A 19,779-nucleotide genomic window follows, 5' to 3' on the forward strand; every position below is an offset into this window, starting at 1 on the left:
GAAAACTTAAAAATTTCAAGTCATCTTCACCTGGTATAATTTACAATGTTATCTAGCTTCCTCTTTGTTCACACTACCACAGAAGACAATACACACACGATGTAGTAGGAAACAAAAGTATATTAAGGTAAGACCACATTTTATCTATTAATTCATATTTTTGTTGAGGAAATAATTAGATTGCGATTTATAATAAATGTAACTTATGATACGGCATATCGCGGAAGAAAAGATATAAAGAAATCATTTAAAGAAATATACAATTTTTAATTTAATATTTGTAATCATGCAGTCAGTAAAATCAGATTAACCTATACTAGAGAAATAATATACACGTGTCGCCAAATATTTCAATTAGATTGATTGATTGATACATGTATGTGCCTAACGCTACTTACACCATTAGTTATTGTGCTATTTTCTGATCTTTCGTGGCGGCCAGTTGTTATCGGTGTTAAATAAATAATTAGTTAATTAAAGAAAATGCTTATTTTTTGCTGTGGCGGTTGTACGACCTCTTAAGCTTATATATAGTGGAATTAATGCATTTAAGCAGTATAAAGAGGTAAACGGAATCAATAATCTCTATATATACATGTAAAAAAATTAATGAATGCTATATAATCCTATATGCATGTGCAGTAGTTAAACATCTGGGGCCGTGTCAATGAAAGTATCCTATGATATGTCCTAAGATATCTCTTAGGACATTATTTAGGATGGTCTTAGGACGTGTCTGAGACATGTCTTAGGATGTAAAACAAAGCTGTCTTAGGACAGTCCTAACTACGATGGTCCTAGGGCCATCCTAACACATTTATTTAATTGAAAAAGTATGTAGAGATTTTTATGTCCATGATTTAAAGGCATTTTAGTATTTATTTTTATATGGAAACAATTATCGCAAAAAAGTTAAAGTTTTAACGTAATACTAATAAATACGTTATTTTAAAGATATGATAAAAGATATATAAATGAATTCAATACGAACAAAAAAGTAAATAGTCACAAAACTTTGTTAAATGAGATATTCGTGCTGCAACTAGTTTTGTACTTAGATCCACTCGATTTCATTACATGTATCGAATCAGGATTAGTTAAAAAAAAATCAACTTTTTCCCATATTTAAATTAATATTTCATCGTTTTGGTTGGTCGCAAAAAATGTTGCTAATAATGATAGTATTTTTTAGGCTTCAAAAAAAAACAACACGAAATAATTTAATGTAATACAATTGAATCTTTAACAAATATTGAAAGTATTTTTAGTATTGAGTTTGTGATATATTTTTTGTTTTTATTACGTTTTAGGACATTCTAACCTTTAGGACTATCCTAAGACACCTATTTGTATATTCTAACTTTAGGACCAAATTTAGGACATATCTTATTTTAGGAGACTTTCGTTAACCTGACTTAGGACTAAGACGTGTCCTACGACCATCCAAAGACATGTCCTAGTCCTAGGACAGCTTCGTTGACACGGCCCCAGGGGCTTATATATGACGATATGCTTGTCTGTATACAAGCTAGGAAATAACCAAAACGAGATACGACCGGTCGGCCGGACAAACAGACAGACAGATAGTGGACAGCATACTAACATGTATCTGACAATTTGAAATAGGCAATCGTTCGAAATTTGAACATAATTACAGCGACGATTTTTTTCTTTCTTCAATAAATGATTATGAAAATATTAGTATCGATTAGTCATCTAGTGATCAATGAAAGTGAAAATACCGGGTTTTTATTACTTTAAATGAAAGGGAAAAGAGTTTTCCTCGTACCTATTTCAATAATGTGACATGTCATATTATACCCCTCATCATAGTTACTCATTCATGATATAATGACATTTTTATAACTGGAATTTACAGCCAATCTCAGTATTTGTACATTCACGAAAATTAGACAAATAATACTTGATATGACAATAAGCTAGTCACTTCAGATACATACTCATGGTTTCATCTGATACATGTATTCCCGTAGAATATCCGACCATTTTATTGTTACTATGCATACGGTAGGGGTCACAAACAATAAATTCTACAAATCTGCAAATTTATCTAAATGAAACGGAAATTACGAAAGAACTATTTTCAAAATATAATTAAAAAAAATATAGTAACTCTAAATGCTGAGAACGATAGAAATTTATTGCACAAAACAGGCATTCTCTTTTAAGACCATTGCAACCGCCATGCAGACCTGCAAAACACTTAAAATCGGTGAAAATGATGCACATAACAATGATAAAAAAATATGCAAATAAAACCGTGAAATGCTACCAAACATGAATATAAATAATATTCTCAGTATCCAAAATTGCTGAAATATCAAAGCCAACAAAACATAGCTTCTAGCTGTTATAATCCCTGCAGTCGACACCCCTCCTTCAAGATTTTCAAGATTTTATTGTACACTCTGACAGTTTACACGGTTACAACAGGCAGATCTTCATAATATACCTCACGTACACACTTGATAATATACATAAATAAGAAGGCAGCACACATGATTCAATGTCGGTGATTCCTCTATAGAATAATGCATGCTAGCCAGCATACCATCGCGATTGTACGCTAACTGTCAAATATTTAAGTTACTTTCAAATTTTATACAAAAGCGAATGATGAAGCGATGAAGGTTCAATGAAGCCGATATAGCCATAGTGCTTAATCAACTGTATAATATACCCAAAAAGTAAAGAAGAGATATATCTATATTTTTTTCTCTAACTATTCACATATTATAACCATTGGCGGATCAAAAAGGGGGGAGGGGGGTCCGGGGGTTGGAACCCCCCTTTTTTTGGCCGATCAATGCATTTGAATGGGAACATATAGTTGGACCCCCCTTTTTTTGTCCTGGGTTGGGAACCCCCCTTTTTAAAATGACTGGATCCGCTCCTGATAACAATGATAAGTCATTCCGACTGAAAACTTGACATTATTTTATACAGTAAGTAAACAAGATTTCAGATAAAATCATTACCTTCCTGATCTTACAATAAACCTATTGCTATCGATTGTCATAAAGTCATTAGATGTGGTATGATTACCAATGAGACAACTATCCAAAAGAGCGATATTTGTCACCGCCCGGCCTTAAACAGTGAGAAAATTCCGTACAAAAGGCATAATAAAAATGTAAAAGAATGAAAAACGAAAATACCAATAACGTGATTTATGACAAAACAAAAGACAAAATAAAATAACGACAGACAGACAGCAGCCTATATATATACAAAACAAAAGACAAAATAAAATAACGACAGACAGACAGCAGCCCAGGTGGTCGTGTGGTCTAGCGGGACGGCTGCAGTGCAGGCGATTTGGTGTCACGATATCACAGTAGCATGGGTTCGAATCCCGGCGAGGGAAGAACCAAAAATTTGCGAAAGCAAATTTACAGATCTAACATTGTTGGGTTGATGTTTAGACAAGTTGTATATATATATATATATATATAGGCTGCTGTCTGTCTGAAAAGACAAAATAAAATAACGACAGACAGACAGCAGCCTATATATATATATATATATATATATATATATAGGCTGCTGTCTGTCTGTCGTTATTTTATTTTGTCTTTTGTTTTGTTTTGTATATATATATATATATATATATACGACAACCATTGAATAACAAGCTCATGACTTTGGACAGACATATACAGAATGTGGCGGGGTTAAACATGTAAATCAGTGGGAAATTATACTCATTAGATCTACACTTCTGTCCTATGAGGGGAGGAATTAGTGCTCAAATCAATGCTTAACCTCGCCACATTCTTTATATGCATGATTCAAGTCAGAAGTCTGATATTTAGTGGTTGTCGTTGATTCATGTCTGTCATGCTTATTTTTTTTTTTTTTTTTTTTTTTCATAAATTAGGTTTTTTTTCGTTTGAATTGTTTATATTTTCATAGCGGACGATACGATTTTTTTTTCTAATTGTTTAAGGTTATACAATGAACTGTTACTTGCTTTTATTTTTGTCATTTAAATTCTGGTTGGCAGTTTTCTCATTTGCAACCATACACCATCTCCTTGTTCTATATTGGTACTCATGTATTTGTCATATATTAATGATTATTAATATTTCATTGGTACACAGTTTGAAATCAGATCATTTCGAACTAGAATCAATGCTAGGCAAAAAGATAACTAATAGACCCCATTTAGTTTCTTAAAATACATATTTAGGTGGCTGATTTTAATAAGGGTATTCAGCTGGTCAAAAGTAATAAAAAATTGAGCAACAGATTTTACCTTTGTTTCATATCTTTTGTTTCTTACTTTTTGTAATAAATACGTATCTTATTTCGATATGTATTGTATGTATCTCTAGTATCGTTGGAGATAATTTTACTCTTCTATTACTAAAAATAGTAATTAATAGTTTTTGTCCTTATCTTTGTTAACTGCAGAGAAATGGCAGAACACCAAACATCACATACATTTAGGATGTCATCTCCCCAAGCAAACATATTTCTGGTGCATTGTAGTAAAAGGAAATGTAGTCAAGAAACAGTCAATAGTTTGTTGAGAGAATTAAAGATAAGAGGTCTAGTACCACATGATATCCTGACAAGTCTTTCCGATGAACTTCTGAAGAACAGTCTTGCGCATGTTCCTGATGAGGCGGCAATAGTGTTTCATGTGTGCGACCATTCAAAAAAGAAGATCAGAGAAATAGTCAAGGATCATTTGCCGAGACGAAATTTTGCTAGGACTACCGTTATTGGTGGAGGCGGAAAAATTGATTTGAAAGATTTTAAAGAATTTACCTGCTTCCGGGTATACAATGAGCTTGATGTTTATAAAGTTGCAGAATCTATTGCAAAACTGTTTGGAATAAATATTGAAAATGACGATGATAACACAATTAATACTAGAAGTGACGACGTTGTGCCTGAACATGCTGTTGAAACCACTACACACAGGTTTAAAGATGTGCCAACACAGATATGGACAGGTTACAGACAGCACGAACAGCACACAAGAATCAAATCTTTGGAGTATCAAAGACCCTCTGCATCGTCTGGTCAACTTAAAAGAGCTTCAGAAATACAGTACATAAAACGTGATTGGACAGAGGACGACGAAAATAGTACTGACGATGATGACACTTTACCTCATAGAAGTATAAATAGAGCGAGCTATGCTGGTCATGAACATGAAGAATGTAAACCGCAGATGAGATGCAAGCCTAAAAGATCATTTAAAACAGTAAGAACCGATGTTGTAACACCTTGCCTCAACATAGACAGTTTTGTTGACCACTATTTAATGGACGACAAAGAAGAACATATTGGATCATTCATTAAACAATCATCATCTCGCTCATTTGGTAAATATTTTCTGTAAATGTGTATTTTTAAACATTGATTTGTTATTTTGATAAGAAAGTTGCGTAAGCAAAAAGAACATTTGAATAGTCGAAATAAGATTATCATAGAAAATTTTCAGATAAGTGCTATGTTCTTTAGTTTAAACAATTGAATGCCTTGTTATCCTTTTTCATATCAATTAGCAGTGTAAATTGTAATATGAAACAATTATATTTTGAAACCGTAACAGAAATATAGAAGGACGTGTGCACGCATAGACCTTTAAGTCGACTTTTACGAAATAAGGTGTCTCGAGAATTCAGTTAAACGTGTACACGCAAAGTCATAATCAGATACTATTGTAGTCTAAAACCACTGTTTTCAATGGTTACAAATAACCAAAAAAAAAAAGAAATGATCTATCTTAATGTAGCTTTATCCTGTTCAATTGTTTTACTACATAATGATATTTGCTGTTTTTATATATAGGTCTATATAGAATTCTCATTTCCTCTTAAAATCAAAACAATTTATGGTTCGATGTGAATAGTTTAGTTCTGTTTTCAGTAAAATGTGACCTGCCAATGGAGCGAAAATTAAGTCTTTACACGAAAAATCCGATGTTCGAGGATTACCAGAAGGACATTACAACACGAATTGTACCCAAACTTAGGAAAGAACATGATATTCGAAGTCTATCCAGATGGCTTAATTTTGACAATTATAAAGTTAAAGAAAAAATATTAAGTGAAATGGAAGCGCTGTTAATCAGTGCTCCTATAAATTCTTCCAGCATTGGTGATGTAGTGCATATAACCGATAACATTCTGATGTGCTGTTTCCGGAGAGTTGTCGAAGCTGACGATACCATGTGTACAGCGTTACGTGTATTGACATCATGCTTAGCAATTCTGTGGATTTTAAATTCAGAGACCTCTAATACTACATCATATATTCAAGTTCAAAACATTACATCGAGAGTACATGGGGATCTAAATACAATCAAACGAAATGCCTACACAATGGTGTCTGGTCAGATCAACACGTTGTTAGAACTGATACACTATTTCACTGAACACAATTTCCAAAGAAATTTCTTAGATGAGATTCTAACTGAACCAAACAACGACAAAGCGATCAAAGGGTTTTCCGAAGTGGATCATCAAAACAAGTTCCTGTACATATTTTTACTTATAAATATGGTAAGGATAGAAGAGGATATTAGCATTTTTTTCTCATTAATTTAATTGGAAGTCTCAAAAATATTTATTTGAAAATAAGAGGATGTGACATGATTTCCGATAAGACAACTATTCACCAGAGTTTTTTCATTTCACAATACCTTTTTATATAATAAATCGTATTTTATTGAGAAGGTATTGGTAGATTGTGGCTTTCGTGCGATCGGTGAATAGTTTACTATACATCTTCATTAAAATTTGGTTATAAATAAATCCAGCTTTCCTAGTGTGGATCAGTGTGCAACAGATAAAAGGGATATGAAGGGAAACACTTATCCATACAACTAAAGACAATTTTACCTGAATAAGTTGCTTTTATAAAATATGTTTTAAAATTGTGTAAAAAGTTGCACTATAAATCATGAATTATGCCGAAAAAGGAGACCCTTTAAATAAAAAAATACTTGTAACAAATCAGGAATATGACAGTTCTTACCCTTTCATTTGATGTGTTTGAGAATTTTTGTTTTGCCATTTTCTTTGGGATTTTCCGTTAAAAATTTCCCTTGTGGTTCAGTTTTTTGTTTTTAACTTTTTACCTTGTCGACGCACCAAGATTCTCCTTTTTGAGTTCATACGATTCCTTCAGATTTAATTTGTTTACTGCCTTGATGTTACTTTTTAATCGATAGATGAAATTTGAACATCGTTAAACTACTGTTGCCTATATATATCGAGGTGTAAATCCTGGAAATTCATTTTCAATATGCAATGTGGGTTTAAACTGAGGACATCGTTTGCATCACCAGTTTGAGAAACCAGGCTGATTCAAAACGTCTCTATTAGAATGAAGACACAATTTAGAAATGTACAAATCAGACAATTATTTTTGTACATTAGGCTTCAAGTTCACACCAATCATTTTTTTAATAGTTCTAGATAGATAAGACCGACGCAAATATTTTTGGTAAAAGACGAAGCAACTTTTAAAGTATTTACGTATTTATTGAAATTTACATTTGTTTTGAAGGACATTCATTCGACTAAGTGCTTTCAGAAAGAACTAAATGAGTTTTTTCTAGGCTCTTCGCTAATTTGTTAAAAATTCACTTAGATTTAAATATATGTTAGATTTAAATATATCCTCTTTGTGATTTAGATTAAATTCGATAATGATTCTAACAGTTTAATGAAAAAGAAGAATGTTAGGTTCCCATGTGTTCCCTGCAATATAAACTGATTCACGAATTAGACTAATGAAAGATAAGAAATTACTACAATTAATTTGAAGCAAAATATAAGTACTTGGTAGCTTATTTTTATTCTATCTGTGCTTTAAAATCCGAAATTATTACACGTTGCAAAACAGTTAAGCCAACTACCACAAAAAAAGGCCAACAAAGCAGCCGTGCCTAAACAAAAAAAAATTGAAATATTAAAATCTGTGTCTCACGAGAATTATGTTAGATTCGAGAAAATTCGTACTTCGGTTGTATTAACGTAGAATAAAGAAAATCTGTGCCTCGACAGAGACTGTTAGAATTGAGATCATCTGTGCCTTAGGAGAATAATTAAAGAAACTTTTTGTCAACTGAAAATAACATAGCATTGATATATTAACAAAGGCAACAGTAGTATACCGGTGTTCATAAGTTATAAATCGATAGAGAGAATTTCAAACAATTCCGGGTTACAAACTAACCTAGGGAACACATCAACTATAACAAGAAAACAAAGGAATAACAGGAACACTGAATTGAAACACAAAAAACCCACCGACATATATAGAAACGAACTATTTGATAACAACTGACATATTGCTGACTTGGCACTGGATATTCTTAGAAAACTGGTGGGCTTAACCTGGTTCAATAGACAGTTCAACCTCCCGCTCATATGACAATGTAAAAAATATCGTCAATTAAAATGATAACACAACATGACAGAAACACAACACACAACACAAAAATATGCAAGAATATTAATCACAAAGAAACGCACAAGCATACAATATCACAGTCGACAAAACATTGAAATTGCAGAACAACAACCAACATCTTCCATCGACGAGAGACACCACAGGCCATCACAAATATAGACGAACTTACGCAAATAACATGTGTACCTTCTGCCTTAATCCTAGTTGTTATTGATATTTCTTTGTGATATGATATGTTTTATTTTTCTCATTTTATTACCAGATGTTACAGCGGTCTTCAGAAAACATACCCGAGTTGCTGGTTGTGATGCTGAAGTTGACGTTTGATGTGATGGCGAAGAAGCAGAAACATAGGCAAACTCTGCATCCACTATTGTATGTTGTCAATAAAGGCATAGTTCTAAGATTGTCAAAAGGTAAACACGTAGTTTTTGTTATATTCAAATACCTTACTATCTCGGGGTTGAAGAAAGGTATAGTTGCCCTTTTTTAAGCAAAACAATAATAAACCGTTTGACATTTTCTAATTTATGTATGCTGGGTTTTGTTTACAATGAGTGCACTTTTAAGATGAATCGTATAAATCAAATCAATTCAGTAATGCAGTTTGTATAATGTTTAGGTCCATACCATGAGAAAAAATGGAACATATCAAAACAATCATTGCTAACCTGCTTGAGAATATACATCACCAGTAGACGAATTGACAGTCAGTGGCGAGTAAAGTTACTTTCTTGTTTGAATCCGTTGTTGTTTGATGCAGACAAAGAAGTTGTTAAGGAGGTGCTTGAAGTTTTTGAGAAGTGCGGTTACAAAAATAAACATATACGCGATGTTATCTTCAAACATGTGCAAAACCTTTTGACAGCAATTAATTTTAGAATGTTTTCATACAAGAAATATGAAACAAATCATAGACCAATGTGGTATGAAATTCCTGGAAAAATTTGGAATGAGATGGATGTATCATTGCACATTCTTTTACCGACAGTAAAGTGTCTGACGAGTGGATCAATGGAGGATTACAGAACGTCAGCGGAAAGAAGAGTCACAATCAAACACCTCAATAGTCTAGAAAATATGAGAATATTGCAATATGAGAATAGTCACCCAAATCTTGTCAAGCTAATTGCTTTTCAATATCGACCATTACCTTTATATTACTTGACAGAGAACCATAAAAACTTGCATACACATTTATTGGACAGACGACAGTACCATAAATGGCTGTCACGTGACAATCTTGGAAACATGACGATTAATGTTATAGACGCTATACTGTTTCTACACAGTAAAGGTATGGTCCACAGGAATCTTACAACTCACAGTTTCTGTATTAATGAACATGGCATTGTCATGCTGGAAGATTTCAGTTTGGTTAAAATACTTCAAAAGACGGAAAATGGTGACAGCAATTTCACAAATGGTATGTTGATGCTAATAAAAAGTATACTGATTTAATGCAATCTCATTTAAATTGCCAAAAAGTGTTACCTGCTTGGTACTTTAATTCAGATAGCTGCTTTGATGGGGGCCATCAAGGGTTCCGGATACACGATTAACGTTTTCAAATTTGCAGTCTCAAACTAATAAAAATGTTTTATGATGTACTATTTTAAAATCAATATTACACTTTAAGTTTATATTGAGACCTAAATAAAGGCAACAGTAGTATATAGGTGTTCAATTAATACTTGTTTCGTGATAAACTGTTCACAGCGGAATTCAAAAGTCTTGCACACCGTATTTTTGACGTACTAAAACATCACTCCGTGAGTATTATCAACTACTTTTAGTAATTATATCTTATTATTCAGACAACATTTCCCAACGAACACACATTTAGCCTTAAAGTTCATATTTATTATTCAGAACTCATGCTTGACACAGATACACAACTGTCAAACTTGTATTTAAATTGCAACGTGGCAGTAAACTATTCAAATTCAATTTCAATTTCAATGTCAATTTTCATGAATTTTCTGCGTGCCTTATATATGTATGTAAGTGATATATTTATATTCTGGTAGGTTTTGTTTACTTGAATGCTTTCAAATGTTTTTTTTGATTATGGCGTGTTTTACTTGCGCTTATCTGATAAAAAGTGTCTAGTATTCATTAACAGATGTCGTGTGCTTAACTTTAAAGAACTTTCGATATCTAATTCTTTACACTCTTCAACTTATTTGATGATTTTAAGGATGTACTTAGGTGAGGTTAGGTGAAAATTAATAAATTAAGAAGTTAACATTGATACCATAAGCTGGTAGAGCATCAATTAAGGATAAAAATAAGCAAAAAATATTGATAGGTCATGGACCTCCTTTTCGAGATATTTGAGATTTAAAATATGGCGGGAAAGGCTGACTCGGACTTTTACCTTATATTTGCATTGGTATTATAAGGTCTCAAAACAAAAGAACGAAAATTAAGAATCTTCTAAAATTTTGGTAATTGACCTTTCATGAGCTATTAAGTCTTACATGAAAAAATAAATGGGTGTTATGGGGCAAAATATTTTACATTGTATTGTATGGAAAAACACCAAGGAGTCCGAACATTTGACCCAAATTCCAAAACCTCACCTAGGTACATCCTTAAATACATAAAAGTTGCATTTGAAAAAGGAAGTACCCATCATCTGATTTCTGTATTATTTGTTCCTTGCAAAGATAGAATAGTTATCATTTGAGGAGAAAAAACACATTTGAATATTTTTCTTTCATTAAAGACTTTTGATGTGCTGTTTGGTTTTAAAGTGTTTTTTTTGTGCTGTTTTTTTTGTCGTTGTTGTTTTATTTTATGGTGGCGTGTAAAGCTTTTTATATTGCTTAATGTTCGAACATCTCTCCTTGCAATTGCAGACGTCAATGATGGCGATATACCAGTTTTATATTCTGCTCCTGAATCAGTGTTGGAGGACAAATACGATTTTCAGACAGATATTTGGATGGTAGGTCTGCTGTTATATGGGATATATACACACGGAGGTATACCGTATACTGTATATGGACTTGCCACTGAACAAATTCTAGAATATGTAAGTATTTATTAGTTTGACATTTTTATTTAAATGTTTGCTATACGCTTTCGAGTGTATTTTCAACTCACTAAAATCAAATCACACAAAAGATCGCACAATAAAAATTGAAACTGAGAATTCCAATCATTAAATATTTCAGTTTAGAAAACTTCTGAAAAATGAAATTACGTTTTAGAATACTTGTAATTCTCTAATACAAAATATGAAATAGATGTTTTCTTTCCAATTGTATATATTCTGTACCGTATATTCTGTTGTATTCTAGTTTTATTCGTTAATAAAAGCAATTTACAGTAAAACACGACATTGTTCTATGTAAAAAGTTAAATGTTGGACATATATTTGATAAATAAATATATTAGATGAAGCTTTTTTTGTGTTCAAAATCATAATGATAAGTTTTAGATCGTTTTAGATGAAAGTAAGGATTTATGAAAATCATATTAAAATCAATGTATAATTTATGATTTTTTTCACATTGAAGGTTGTTTTTCAAGATCTTAAACCTACAAAATGGCCTTGCATACCAACGGAAATGTTTAAAGAAATTATGGCATGCATGCAAACCAGCCCCGACAGTAGGGAGGAATTACAGCAAATTAGGAAGTCGATAGAAGAGTACCTCTCCGATAGAAATACTGGTAAAGTATATAGAATACTGATATCAAACTCAAACAGTTAGGAATACTGGTAAAGTATATAGAATACTGATATCAAACTCAAACAGTTAGGAATACTGGTAAAGTATATAGAATACTGATATCAAACTCAAACAGTTAGGAATACTGGTAAAGTATATAGAATACTGATATCAAACTCAAACAGTTAGGAATACTGGTAAAGTATATAGAATACTGATATCAAACTCAAACAGTTAGAAATACTGGTAAAGTATATAGAATACTGATATCAAACTCAAATAGTTAGGAATAATGGTAAAGTATATAGAATACTGATATCAAACTCAAATAGTTAGGAATAATGGTAAAGTATATAGAATACTGATATCAAACTCAAATAGTTAGGAATAATGGTAAAGTATATAGAATACTGATATCAAACTCAAACAGTTAGGAATAATGGTAAAGTATATAGAATACGGATATCAAACTCAATTGTTAGGAATAATGGTAAAGTATATAGAATACTGATATCAAACTCAAATAGTTAGGAATAATGGTAAAGTATATAGAATACGGATATCAAACTCAAATAGTTAGGAATAATGGTAAAGTATATAGAATACTGATATCAAACTCAAAACAGTTTATCGATATCATATAAACAAATAGAATGAGAAAAAAAGCTAGCCTTACAGTTAGTATTAAAAACGAAATGATTATAGTTGATTGTGATTACTTTGTTTAAAAATGATTTGAGAAGATGTGGTATGATTGCCTACAAGATAATTCTCCACCGTAGACCAAATGACATAACAATTTGAAAATATGGTAACCATACACCGTCAGCCGTTTATAAAAATATTTAAAAAATGCAGCACAACGTGATGGTCTCGAAATGACAATTCAAACGAGAAAAATAACGGCTTTATTTTTTTACAAATAAAAAAAAGAACAACAATTATAATATAAAGCAACAAACGACAAGCACCGAGTTACATGCTCATAACTTTGGACACACACACACACAAACAAACACATAATTTGACACAGTTTAACATGATTAAGTAATAAAAAGAATGTTTTTTTTTCTTTTTCAGATACACTGAATCGTTTGTCGACGTTATTTGAAATAGACAAAATGTACCCACCACCAGACTGTTCAGAGCCAGAAAAGGGACTACCACAACTTTTTGTTAGATTAAAACAGGATCTCAGTAAGTAGACATTGACATGAAACAGAAAATGTACGATATACAGTGAAATCTGTTTTAACCGTATTCCTACCTGATTATTTTTTAATGATTAGACAGATGTTCGATTTACATAATAAAAAATGCTAAAGAAGATTTATAACTGTGTTTTAGTACAATAATTCTATTTACACATGATTACCATTAAGACTTGATTTCCTTGTAATTTTAGTAATACAATTTTGTTGTTTACTATTACATTTATTAGTCATAACAATTCAGGAACTTATAGATTGACAAGATTGAAAACATAAAATCGTACAAAAAGGAATTACTGGAATTTTTTTTTAAAAGAAACACTTTTCTCAAATGTTCAGATGTTCAGTCTTGCGTTAGTGTCAAAAAAAAAATAATACTGTAAATTTAGAACCTTTTTCGATATTTTGTGATCGGAAAAATTGCAGAATGAAAGTTACAATCAAAACTAATTTCAAATAATGATTGCAATTTGTTTATGCAGATTAATCATTATATTCCCATAATTTTGTCCTTTCTTAAAAAAATTCCAATAAATTCTGAGTTTATAATTAAATGAATTTCAGATTCACATAATTGAAACATTCATAATGGATAATTTCGAGTACTAATTAAAAAATATGCTACTTGTAGATCCCAGAATGTCCTATTGTAATTTAAGACTAAGCAAGATACGTTCAAATAGATGTTGCATAACGTTATCTGACATTACAGCTCCAGACACACCAGTGCGTCACGGAAACGAACATGTGAGTTGTCAATATTAACATTTATTATAATAATATTTGAATAATTTCATTCAAAACCATATAGATAAACATTTGAATTGAGCCTTAATACTATTGCAAGATGACGCGTCGAAATCCATGAATGTAACATCCAATAACCAAGTATTGCTGTATTCCATTATGACAGACACTAAAGAAGGCTGTACATAATTTTTTAGCCAGTGATAATGATGATGTTTTTAAATTACAGTCGAGGTCCTTAAGAGTTGAAGAACCAGTCAACCAAGCATTTGTCGAAGACGAATTACCTCAAATGACAGAAGAGCTCTGTCGAAAAGTTCTTAAGATGGAGGCATTACCAACAAAGATTAAACGACTGCAACCTTCAGATACAGACTACACATATGAACTTGTGAGTAGTGTATCTAATTGAATGGTATTATAGACATTGTAGGACACCTTGAAATGTGATAGGAAACAGGCCAACTACAAAATTATAACGTATCTGTGGTTGGTATTTCGATAACAATTATAAGATTTATTCCTGAAATATGAATCGCTGATTTTTTTGTAACGATCCAGATAAAAAAACAACTATTGATAGACGTTTATATAAAAAAATGTCAACATGCATGTTCCTGTAAAAACCAATGGATTTTTAAAGCAGCGAAATGTTTTCGTTGAAAAAATTGTACGTACTACATCGTCATAAATACGGCAAACGATCCTCGTGTACGTTGATAACAGGAATTGCATTCCTTGTAAACTATCCTTGCTTTAATACATATAGGTTCTTTTTTTCCCTGGTGAAGTATACATTTTTCTGTTTGATCTATTACACAGAGCATATGTTTGCAGCTTGTTATGTTAATATTACACTTAGTCTTATAACTGTAAGAATATTTCTCCCCGAGCCTTTTGTTTTGGGTCTACTAAGAAGTGAATCATAAACTACTTCTGTACTTTTCTTTACCGACTTTTTGTTTCCAATCAGATCATGATGGTGTATTAACGGCAGTAGCCTTTCTAGATAAATCTGCACTCAGAAATGTTCTCGACCGCTTACATTTGGTTATTGCAAGTTGACTTACTAAAGAGAACATTTGAGTACACATAGCTAATTACTTTTTGCGTGTTCTTTAATATAGGTTGTTAGATATGTTTCCTTATTCGGTTTTCAAACTATTGTTATGGCTGAATAATACGGTTAAAACTTAATTGTCGTATTTTCAAATACTTTAAAAATTACAGTATTGCATGTTTTAAGTCATACTAGGAAGTCGGGTCAGTTACAGAAAACTTTCTTAAATCTGCCTTTATCGTTTTTCGGACAAAAGACCTGTATTAAGTGTCATTGTTTATTGCTCCACCAAGCACAGGGATAAGTCAATAAAGAGGTATAACAATAACATGTGTACAGGTTTAAGGAGACAAGGAAGAAAAAATGTACATTCGTCATCTCTGTCTTATTTATAGCTGTTCCGTAATAGCATATCTGTAGAATAAGGACAGTATAACACCTCTACACCATAAGAATTATTATGTTGTTTTCGAACTGTAAAATATACTGTTTATTCCATCACTGCTGGTTTTCTTCGACAACGCTCGTTCGTTTCAATAGACAAAGGAAGATGTGGTGTGAGTGCCAATGAGACAACTCTCCATTCAGATAACAATTTATAAAAGTAAACCATTATAGGTCAATGTACGGCCTTCAACACCGAGCCTTGACTCACACCGAACAATAAGCTATAAAGGGCCCTTTTACTGTGTAAAACCATTCAAACGGGAAAACCAAATGTTTGATTATCATACTCTCAATTACGGAGTGTTGCATGGTTTTCTGCATTCATCTTGTCTCTTTGATTATAAACTAATTAATAGCTTCTTTCAAAAGTAATGCACCGATCTCATAATATTTAGGTGGTTTTTTTTTCTTCTGAAAATGGCGTGCATCCCTTTCGGGCAAGCACGGTCTATTTAGCAACACTTTGATTTCTTACGTCCACCGAGTATACATGTTTTTGTCGATAGTGTACCGTTAAATTGACGTTCATAACTTCCTGGCAAGCACATTATGTTTGACGATACTATAATTTCTTCCACCCATTGTGCACAGATGTTTTTTGTAAATGACTTATAAGAACTTGAAGTGTTATATCTTGAAGGTTATCTCGTATACATTTATGTAATTTATATATCGAATAGTTTCCTCAATATAAAGTTTTCTTATATTTTTATAGTATTATTATTCATTTAATAGTTATGTTATTAGGTAAATTAAAACGATTTAAAAGAACCAAAACCACTTCTAGGCCCTCAATAGTCCAAGGTGCTTATATGTGAAAACATTGATAGTAATACTAGTATATAAATTGTAGCTAAAGTTAGCAAAACGAAAATAGAAGCTATTGTATATTTGATTACGACTTTTCATTGTAACTGAAATGACATTCCCTGAAAACCTGTACAAATTGTCACTATCATATTAAAAGAGAAAACAATAAAGTCCAAACTGAAACTAAAGCTCTGTTTACATCAAATTATACAACATGAATAAAGGCAATAGTAGTTTATCGCTGCTCAATAGTCATAAATCGGTCAAACTGAATAAAATCGCGGTTACGAACCAAAACTGAAGGAAACACATCGACTATAAGAAACAAAATGGAACTACAGAAACACCGAGCTGCTCTGTCGTTGACATTAAATTTAAAAAGCCTTGGAAGTATCATTTATCTGTATTTTACTTTTTAGCATTATAAATGCCAGAAAGGTGAAAACATAATTGACATTGCCTCGAGAAACCATTATGGAGCACCGGGTATTGATTCCATCGATATTTTCTATCTTGGACTTACATATAACCTGATAAAGTTTGTACACAGAATGCATTCCCATCAATGGTTGTTAAGAGACCTCTGTGGATATTCTATTTTTGTGGACACAAACACTTTGACAGTAAGTATAAATATCAAACACAAACATTCGGGCACTAGAAGGCGGAAGATACCAAATAGATATCCAAACTCAAACGTCGATGACTAACTGACAGCGCAACGATAAAAACAACCGAAAAACGACAAAAAGACAAACAAAAGTATACAATAAACAACATAGAAATATAATAACTGAGCATTACAAATCCTACCAACAACCAGGGGGATGATCTCATGTACTGTTGAATGGTTAGCAAATCATACTCCACATATAACACATGTTTCCCTTTTTTTCAGGTAAAGGTAGGTTTTATTTCTTCAATAATGCAGTCCAGTGAATATTATTTTTTTTTAAATATTTATATCATGGAATGAAAAAAAATATTTGTATATGGCATTGGAATTCTGTTTCGGGAAAATCGTCAAACTTATTAATTGTGAAGTTTAACCAGATATATTTATAACGTCAATAAATTGAAGGATACGATGGTCACCTCTTTTCAAAAGATATCTGAACATTCAACTTAGTTCTAATAATGAGGACTACAGTTGTAACAGCTGTTTTTGTGAATAGAATGTTTTGTTGCAAAAAGATATTAAATATAGAGTCATCGAAAACTTCCACAGTGTCAGTTAACGTAGGCGACCGTAGTTCACAGCTGTTCAAATCTCTTAAAATGGTTAGGAAAAGACAATTAAGCCAAGACAACAAACACACAAAAAGAATGAGGGAAATCAAGTTCATAAGTTTGTCATTGGTTGGATGATAATATAAATTGCGTAGTATTTCTCCGTAATAAAATAGAGTATAACACCGTAACCATTAATTTATTGAATTGTTCAATTTGGACTAGGAAGTTGGGTCGTTACATAAAACTTGCTGTATGATATTGTATGACAAAAGCTATGAATCAAATTGCTTTATAGTACGCTTCAGCAGACAGATGGAACAGTCTGAATAAAAGTACTGACAAAGGCTGTCCGATATTTCTATTTATATTCAAATATAAAACCCACAAAAAAATCCATGCATCATTCTTTAAAATGTAAACGTGTTTGGGCTATATTTTAAAACTCACGGAAATCTTATTCAGCTCAGTAGTCAATACTTCATTCCTTTCATGTTTAATCATAAAGATGCCTATTTTTCCCGTTAACAAATTCTGAAATTATGAAACAACTTAGGTTTCTACTCCATCAGACAAAGCTGGCTTTAATTAGTTCATAGGTACGATGCTTATAATTTGATACGTCATACGCGTTTCGTCTACATGAGACTCATCAGTTACGCTCAGATCAAAATCGTTACAAAGCCAAACATGTAAAAGTTGTAAAAGGATTTGGCTATTAATTTGGATCCCTTTTTATTTAAGAGCTCTTCCACTGTTTTTGTTCACTCCATCCTTGACTTTTAAATTTTCGGCTTTGAGGGTTTATGATAAAAGTAAATCAAGAAAAGCGCATCGGGCATATTTCATTTATAATGTATTGTTTTCATTTGTGATTCCATGCATTTGATGTGTCGTCTGTCCGAAAATAGACTTCCTCTATTTGAAAACATGCTTTTGAATTTGACATAATGTGTTATACCATAAGAATAAGATATGATATTAATCCAATGAGACCATTCTCCACATGAGACAAAATGACATAGAAAATAAAAATTGCATGAATACCATTATTGCTACCATATGTAGAGAGAGCACCTGGTATTTATTATAGTGATATTGCTCTTTCATCTTGCAGATATTTTTAAAGACGACATATTATTTAACATTTCTAAAATTTTGAAAAAGTGTTAGTAATCTGATATTTATATTAGTATAACCTCAACAAACTTTCATGCACAAACTTAAGACATCATCGAAAACTTCAATCCTTATAAACTGTGTCATTGAATTTGGTGTACCGCGTGTCTCTTCTCAAATGTATAGCCGTTATATGAAGCAAAACCATAAATATAGCTCTTGTGAACACAATTTCGATAAAATGGCATTTTAATCAATTGCAGGTTTTCATGCCAAGAGTAGGCAGATTCAGACGAATAAATTCTTTGGTAAAATTGGATGACTGTTTACTTGATGAATCTTTTCCTGACAGACTGCGTTGGTAAGTCATTTTTGGATATCAAACACGTACCCACCTCACTCATTGATACTAACAAAAACTTGGAAATAAAAAACAACTGACGTATTCCTGACTTGGTTCAGGTATTTCTATGTAGAAAATGGTGGATTAAGTCTGGTTTTATAGCTAGCTTAACCTCTCAACCTGTATAAAAAAAAAGAGAGACGCAAGATACCAAAGGGACAGTCAAACTCAAAAATCTAAAACAAACTGACAACGCCATGGCTAAAAATGAAAATGACAAACAAAAAACAGAACACATGACACAACATCGAAAATTAAAGAATAAACAACACGAACCGTCGCAAAGAATTCTATTATATATACAACCATGAAGTAACTTACAGGTACTAAAATCTAATTTTTCTGGTTATCTTTCTAAATCTTTTTCCTTTAAATTTTCACTCGCATTCTTTCTCTATTGAACACTATTAATTTGGCCTTCTGATGTTTTGTCCTACAGGTCACCGATAGAGGTTATACAAAACGGACTTTACTCTAAAGAAAGTGACATCTACATGCTTGGAATGACTATTTGGGAAATGTATACAGCGTTTAATTTACACAGAGACGATCCATCAGTGAATCCACTTGAGGGAATTCCATTTGCTACCATACCAAAGAATGAGGTTA

The 19,779-nt window shown here is 32.0% G+C and overlaps 1 protein-coding gene across 1 annotated transcript in view; it reads left to right on the forward strand.

The window, feature by feature from the left end:
• Nucleotides 1-19,779, forward strand: part of LOC139523168 (uncharacterized) — a 22,501-nt gene continuing 2,722 nt past the window's right edge. The window contains exons 1-13 of the mRNA XM_071316974.1: nt 1-127; nt 4,438-5,360; nt 5,908-6,542; nt 8,723-8,876; nt 9,083-9,886; nt 11,325-11,500; nt 11,988-12,144; nt 13,224-13,340; nt 13,986-14,101; nt 14,331-14,492; nt 16,838-17,041; nt 19,031-19,128; nt 19,610-19,775. Coding sequence (XP_071173075.1) covers nt 4,442-5,360; nt 5,908-6,542; nt 8,723-8,876; nt 9,083-9,886; nt 11,325-11,500; nt 11,988-12,144; nt 13,224-13,340; nt 13,986-14,101; nt 14,331-14,492; nt 16,838-17,041; nt 19,031-19,128; nt 19,610-19,775 — 3,708 coding nt within the window. The 5' untranslated portion in view covers nt 1-127; nt 4,438-4,441. The remainder of the gene's footprint in view (nt 128-4,437; nt 5,361-5,907; nt 6,543-8,722; nt 8,877-9,082; nt 9,887-11,324; nt 11,501-11,987; nt 12,145-13,223; nt 13,341-13,985; nt 14,102-14,330; nt 14,493-16,837; nt 17,042-19,030; nt 19,129-19,609; nt 19,776-19,779) is intronic.

The sequence above is a fragment of the Mytilus edulis genome, chromosome 5 (assembly GCF_963676685.1).
Source record: "Mytilus edulis chromosome 5, xbMytEdul2.2, whole genome shotgun sequence".
NCBI lineage: Eukaryota > Metazoa > Mollusca > Bivalvia > Mytilida > Mytilidae > Mytilus > Mytilus edulis.